This window comes from Eschscholzia californica, unplaced genomic scaffold (assembly GCF_041429995.1).
Source record: "Eschscholzia californica isolate CP2 unplaced genomic scaffold, dmEscCali1.0.p SCAF_1, whole genome shotgun sequence".
NCBI classification, from domain to species: Eukaryota; Viridiplantae; Streptophyta; class Magnoliopsida; order Ranunculales; family Papaveraceae; genus Eschscholzia; species Eschscholzia californica.
Genome location: NW_028238198.1, coordinates 26,626,202 through 26,633,840, shown reverse-complemented (window position 1 = coordinate 26,633,840; position 7,639 = coordinate 26,626,202). Strand labels below are relative to the sequence as shown.

Here is a 7,639-nt window from a genome sequence, read left to right as displayed (position 1 = left end):
ACTTTTTTTATACTATTAAGGTTAAAATAAATGAAAAAAATAGAATAAAATGGAAAATAATTTGATGGCATACATCAACCTGCGTTGTTGTTCAACACGTCCAAACCGGTCCAACACCTAACCAAGATTGGGAGTATAATAGAATAAGATTTGTGTTTGGGGGAAGAAGGAAAAAATTTCGGGGAAAAAGTATAAATTTATTCTCCGAACACACTCTTGGAGTAGCCGAAAGAATGTCACCGGTCGGAGTTGGACGACGACGACCGACAATTTTTTCTTCTTCCCTTCCTCTCTTTTCTCTCTCTCTAAATTCCAACGAAGGAGAGAGTCCCTTTGTCGGGATTTAGAAACAGAAAGTGGGAGATGCTGGGAGAGAAACAAAAGAGAGAGAAGAAACCAACCGAGCGTGATCTTCAACTGGTTAAATTTAGTCACATCAAGAGAAACGCTAATATCCAGACAGACAAACTCGCTAAATAGACTTGAAGGAAGGAGAGATCTAAAAGCTTGGAATTGTATTCCTTATTTTCTTTTAAATATGTATTGTAGTGCCACTTCGAATGCTTAGTCTAATATATTTATCCTTAAAAATAAAAGTTAAAAAGAAAATGAGAAACCAACTAATTTTTTGTCTTATTATTTGTGGAAAATATCTACCTGGAATAAAATTGTTGTATGCTAAATGTCACATGACTTTAATACGACGTGGCAGTCATTGATTGGTGTTCATCTGATGCACACGGATGGCACAATCCGAACTCCCGCTGCACGTAAACTCATCCTTGCCGTTCTTTATGGTTTTCGTAAATCAACGGTCAGAACTAAGAATCCGCGACAAAAGGATTCAACCAATCAAATCCAAATCCCTAAAGCTATAAATATATTCCTCTCCATTCACTACTCACTACATCCAATTTCATCCAACGACTCGTCTTCTTCTTCCTACTCTTCTAACATTCTTTCAATTTTCTCTCTCTAAGTTTGAGTAATGGCACCCAAGGCAGAGAAGAAACCCGCGGAGAAGAAACCAGCAGAAGAGAAGAAAGCAGAGAAAGCACCAGTCGCAGAGAAGAAACCCAAAGCTGAGAAGAAGATTCCAAGCAAAGATGGAGTTTCTGCAGACAAGAAGAAGAAGAAATCAAAGAAGAGTGTTGAAACATACAAGATCTATATATTTAAGGTATTGAAACAAGTTCATCCTGATATTGGTATTTCAAGTAAAGCTATGGGTATTATGAACAGTTTCATTAATGATATCTTTGAGAAACTTGCTCAAGAATCATCTAGGTTGGCTAGATACAACAAGAAGCCAACTATTACTTCTCGTGAGATTCAAACTGCTGTTCGTCTCGTTCTTCCTGGTGAATTAGCTAAGCATGCTGTCTCTGAAGGAACTAAGGCTGTTACTAAGTTCACTAGTTCTTAATTATTAGGGTTTCTGATTTTGGGGGAGGAAATTTGGGTTCTTTTGATGTGCTTCTGGGTAGTCGTTTGAATTGCCTAATTTCTAAGTTTCTAGGATTAGGGTGTTAATGAATGTAAAGAAATATCAATCCTTTGATTCTAGTGTTATTAATACAATTTCTCTATTATTGAAATCATCCCCAATTTTTCTAATTAACATTTCTGTTTTATGAACTCTTAATTTTGAATTGACTTCAAAAGAGATTGGAGTTAGCTATTTGTTGAAATGAATTTGATCCAACTGTGTTTATTGTTATTGAATCTTGATTAGACTTGATTTATGTTTCTAGTTAGCTTGGGAGGCTTCATGGAATTGGATTGGATGGGAAATCACACTCTTTATGTCTTTTCTCCCTAAGTCATATTAAGCAAAGTTTGATCTAAGAGAGAATGAAAAGTATAACAATATGATGTTTAAGGAATCCAATAACTATGGGTAGAAAAACAAGCTGAGAACTAGAGAGAGAAATTGAGAGATGAGATAGATAGAAGACCTAAATAGATTTCAGGTATCACACAAGTATACAAGATGTATGTACCAATACAAGTATATAGCCTAAATTGGTTAAACCAAATCCAGACAAGAGAACGATCCACAGATCTCAGATTTGGTTGAAGAAAATAGAGAAGCGCTGACAGTGAGAGGTCAAATAGCAGGTCAAGAAGTCAAAAAAGTCTAGGTGTTAATTGGAAGTTGGACCGTAACTCGTACTTATTTTATGGTCACCGACAATGTTATTTGGCTTAACCTCTGAAAAGAAACATAAAACACACATGACCTTAAGAACTTTGGGATACAAGGGTGCTGGCGGCCAAAGCGACTCGGATGGTCAAGCTAGTAAACTTGGATGAGAAAATATAAAACATAGACAAAGCTATGAATATATTTGGATGTGATGAGGAAGATTATCTGTATAAAGTGATCGAGAAGAGAGAAGGTGATACGATGAAGCGTATACTTGCATAACTCTTTGATCGACACGAGAGATGAGGTAGTTAAGTGTGTGTACTCTTGGGTCGCCGGGAGAGAGAAAATAACAGAACGACATCCTCACACCAAGAGAAAAATTATAGTATCCTTCGTATGTAGTATGCGAGAGTAAACATGGTCGCCCTCCGCGGTAAATAAATTAAGGTAGTCTTGGTATGTATCAAAGTAAAAGTAAAGCTGTCCTCTTTTTGTATGTATGAGACGAAAAGCAAGTAGCTGGTTGTTTGGAACAGTCCAGGATGCCTCCTATATCGCTTTCTTTGTTATATATTCCTTTGCTATGAGGTCACCTTGGATAGGTGTAAATCCCCTTTCAGAAGATAACTTGACGATATTCTTGGGGCATTTCCAACGTGCATGGACTGGGCCCCTAAATTCAAATTTGGGAGTCCTAACCCAGCCCGAGAGTGCTCCAAACCGAGAACTGAATTTGGGAGCCCCAGTCCAACCCGAGAGTGCTCCAACCCGGGAGCTTGGGAGGCTCCCAACGGCTAGTTGGGAACTCTCAACATGTTATTTGGGGTGGGTCCCCAACCCCATTTAACCTTTTTTCATTTTTTATATGGAGTATCTATTTTTTTTTTTTAAAAATAATTGTTAAAATTTTTTTTTCCAATTCTCTCTCTAAATTTTTTTTTTCAAGTCTTTCTAAAATTCTCTATCTATCTCTAGAACAATATCGAATTTAAAAGATTCAATTTCTTTTGTTTCTTGCCCTAATTTAACATCTACAACCATCCTAGTAGAGTTTTTTGAATATAGCAGAGTGGTATAACCATCTTCATCATCCGACTAACCATTGTCAATTGTCACTGAGGGAGGAGGAAGTGGGTAAAGGTGGTGCTTTCTTAAGGTGATTTGGTGGTTCTTCATGCATAGTATGGCACCACAATTCATCCATTGATGAAGATCGGCGATTCCATTTACTATCAATCCATAGTCCACGACCCAACCGATTGCAAGTGCAAGAAAGAAAAGTTCGTGATCGCTTTTACAAATTTCAGTGTCATAGACTCGCTCGATCTCCATTTCTCTACTTAGTTTAAAATTCTTAAACGATGGAATGTTCTGGATTGACTTCCTACTTATGAATGAAATTCTGATTTAATTCAAAAAAATATCGAATTTAAATTTTATATTTCAAATTAATTCATAGTTTAAATCAAAGTCCGCACACGTACATTACACACATATAATTTAGATTTGGAAGCCCCTGCTAGAAGCTTGACTTTGGAGTTGAGAAAAGCCCCCGGACTCCCAAAATTTAGGGGCTCCCAAAATTGGGAGTCTGAGCCTCTACATTGGACTTGCCCTTAGCGAGTCAACGAATATAGAGGATCGTGCATATTTATTTTGTCAGTGGTCATCTTGAATGTAAATAGTCGTAACGCCTCCACATGGTAATTTACGGGTGGGAATCACGGTGGGCTCTTGTACTCGTGGGTTCCCCTTGTCTTGAGTCCGGGCGTTCAAGGGCACCTACACCTAATGCCTACGTACCTTAGTGAGTCGGTTCGGACCGGACAGATTTGAAAATTCTTTTTTTAAAGCCGCCATGGACACTAGTCCGTTGGTTTCCTGACGAGGTTCGGGGTGGGCCAGGCTCGAGCACAACACTACAAAGAAAATTAAAATTAAATTAAAACTACCTTTCACATAAAATGATTAAGTATCGATATAATAAAACAAAAGGGAAAATCATTGACAGGGACAAACATCCTTTTTTTAATAAAGAATATTGTCTAGAAGCCCTTCCCAAAATTTAAAATTTAGTCGTTCTTAGAAATAAAATAATCTATTAAAAAAATAGTTGTCTCCTTCTTAGAAATAAAATAACTAATTTAAGAAAAAAGAAAACGAAAGATATTGCAAGGGTTAAAAAAAGAAATGAAATCTCTCTCTCTCTAAAAACAAATAACCAATTTAAGAAAAAAATTGAAACAAAAGAAAATAATAATAAATAGAATACAAAAAATTAGGGTATTCGCAATATGACAATAATAAATAAGGAAAGTCGGGTGCCATGTTTGGGGAGATCGCTTAAAGCTAGCAATACTATGGGACGCCTATAGAAGCTCTGGGTTAAATTTGATTGGTACAATTGTTCGTGCCCTAGGGCACGAGATATACCCCAATTATTATAAACCCTGAAAGATTTTCTAAAAAAAAATCTAAAATATAATTTTAAAAAGTTGAGAAAGAGAAATAAATGTTATGAGGATCAAAACTAAACAAAATATCTATATTACAAAACACATCAATGTGACTGAGACATAATTAATACAAAACAATTTGACTAGGATAAGTGATTAGGACAAAATTAATATGATTACGACTACAATATGTGTGTGATTAGGACATGGATTAAATTCCTTTTAATTTCTCAGTAATTATCGACTCTCCATCTTTACATCTTCTTCACCCACTATCAATTTCTCTATATTTATTTTGCGTCTTAATTCTATGTTCTTACTCCTCTCATATTATTTCAGATTTGATTTCTATTTAGCCTATATTTCCCTTAATTTTTCTATTCTTGCAAAGCTGAAATTATTGTTGTTTGTATATTTTGTTATTAAGTGTTGAATGAGATTGACTCAAGATTATCATCCTCTACTTATCCAGGTATTTTCCTAATTCTCACACAACCTGTCCTGGAAAATTCCTAAAACAAGTATTCACAATTTTTTTTCTTATTACGTTTACGGTTATACGGATCTATGTCTCTGGTTCAATCCGAACAACTAATGTTGGAAACTCCGTTTTAGAAGATTATCATAACATCATCTGTTGTTATAATTTCAACTGGAAGTTATGTGATTAGCCCCTAAACTCTATAAAAGAATAATCTATCAAGAATTATTAGTTAGTAGTATTTGCTTACGTATTCTTGGAACGGTTATATATATAATTATGTTCCAACACACTAAATTATTACTTAGTAGTGATGAGCCAAATAATCTTCAACTCTTACAGAGTCAAGAAGTCAACAAAAATAACCGAGAAACAAATGTCGACTAGAATCCGAAACATGTGGGAGGCGAATCGAATTTTTAGCATGTAATGAAGTTTTCTCACCAAAAAACTTGAAATTCTAAACAAATTTCTTTCTTACCTCAAAAGTGGCGGCCAAGAGTTGTACCTCTCTTAAAAAATTTCCCTAATTTCAAATTGTTTAGTGGAATTGAGAAATTAGTTTTGTAAAATCATTAACCAGTCTTAGTATTTTCAGCTTTATTTTTTTTTTTTTTTTTTCATATTTACTTTTGCTTACAATTGACTTGTGTTTAATGTATACGTGTACTCAACTTCGTATAATATGGTAGACAAAACTATCTGAGCACTACCAGTATTGTCCTTGAACTGTCTGTCGTATGAGACATTGCCCCCACCCACAGGCTTCCTGACAAGGTATGTAGCATTTTGTCCAAATTTGTTGTTTCGGCGGCGCAAACACTATACTCACTGTTTGCTGATAAATATGTTGCAAGTTATTGTAAATTTATTGTTTTCCTGAGGCAATCAATCTACTCTTAGATTTGATGGTATGTACAATTATAAGAGTTTTGAAGTGGTTTTATTTTCATCAGTATGACATTCAGCTATTTGTTTGTTTCGTGCAGGCTTTACCTATACAAGTTAAAGAAATTATTTTAAAGTCTTTTTTTATCGGGTTTCATCCATTTTCAGGTATTTCGCATGGTTTTTATGTCATTTTAAATTTTATTTATTTGTTTGTTACTTTTTTTCACTTTTTTTAATTTTTGTTTTGATTGCTTTGTATAAATGTGTGTATTAGGCTGTTTCAATTTATTAACAAAAAAATTGTTTAAGGTTGGTACAAGCCCCACGACTTCGTTGTTTGCTAATAGAAAGAGTTGCAACGTTCATATTTTCATCCGGTTAAGTTTCTCAATTATGTTTGCCTTTTCGTGTTCACTAAAAATGTTTTACTTTACATCATTTTTTTTAATCATTGAACCTTAATTTGTTTAAGTAATCAGGGATATCACAAATAAGTCTTGTGCTATTAACTATCTATTTCATGTAATTCCTGCCATTATGGAGATGATTCTCCAAAACAAACTACTTGCAAACACTATACTCACTGTTTGCTGATAAATATGTTGCAAGTTATTCTAAATTTATTGTTTTCCTGAGGCAATCAATCTACTCTTAGATTTGATGGTATGTACAATTATAAGAGTTTTGAAGTGGTTTTATTTTCATCAGTATGACATTCAGCTATTTGTTTGTTTCGTGCAGGCTTTACCTATACAAGTTAAAGAAATTATTTTAAAGTCTTTTTTTATCGGGTTTCATCCATTTTCAGGTATTTCGCATGGTTTTTATGTCATTTTAAATTTTATTTATTTGTTTGTTACTTTTTTTCACTTTTTTTAATTTTTGTTTTGATTGCTTTGTATAAATGTGTGTATTAGGTTGTTTCAATTTATTAACAAAAAAATTGTTTAAGGTTGGTACAAGCCCCACGACTTCGTTGTTTGCTAATTGAAAGAGTTGCAACGTTCATATTTTCATCCGGTTAAGTTTCTCAATTCTGTTTGCCTTTTCGTGTTCACTAAAAATGTTTTACTTTACATCATTTTTTTTAATCATTGAACCTTAATTTGTTTAAGTAATCAGGGATATCACAAATAAGTCTTGTGCTATTAACTATCTATTTCATGTAATTCCTGCCATTATGGAGATGATTCTCCAAAACAAACTACTTGCAAACAGATACAAGATTCTATGTAGAAAAAGTATTGAGGCAAAACAAGGGTGGAACGACAACATTTAGAAACCCTTCGATAACTTATGCACATGAAACAAGGAGAGTATGTCGAAGATTAATTCTCAAAAACCCTAGAATAGCAAACAAGACACGATTCAAAAGTGAAAAAATAAAATAAGTTTTGATGGAATTTCTTATATCAGTGCTCCAAATTTCTCTTATGTCGAATGCTTTATCAAAGAGTCAAAATACCTAGTTGAACTTTCAGTTGATGAATTGAAAATTTCATTGTTGGTGGACAAACAGATAATGATTCTACACCCAATTGAGGAGCAAGCTTTGAGAGCAAGCTTTGAAGGCTTCTAACTCATGGTAAAGGAGAGGAACGAGAGGTTGTGGTACAAGTAGTGTCAATTAACTCGTAACAACCTTGAATATAATAATTG

General features: G+C 34.2%; 1 protein-coding gene across 1 annotated transcript; it reads left to right on the top strand.

Moving 5' to 3' along the window:
• The first annotated feature begins 902 nt into the window (after positions 1 to 902).
• LOC147565573 (histone H2B-like) lies at positions 903 to 1,598 on the top strand. The gene has a single exon (XM_086652072.1). It carries the CDS (start codon positions 989 to 991, stop codon positions 1,424 to 1,426), a length of 438 nt encoding a protein of 145 aa, XP_086508198.1. The 5' UTR covers positions 903 to 988; the 3' UTR covers positions 1,427 to 1,598.
• The last annotated feature ends 6,041 nt before the right edge of the window (positions 1,599 to 7,639 follow it).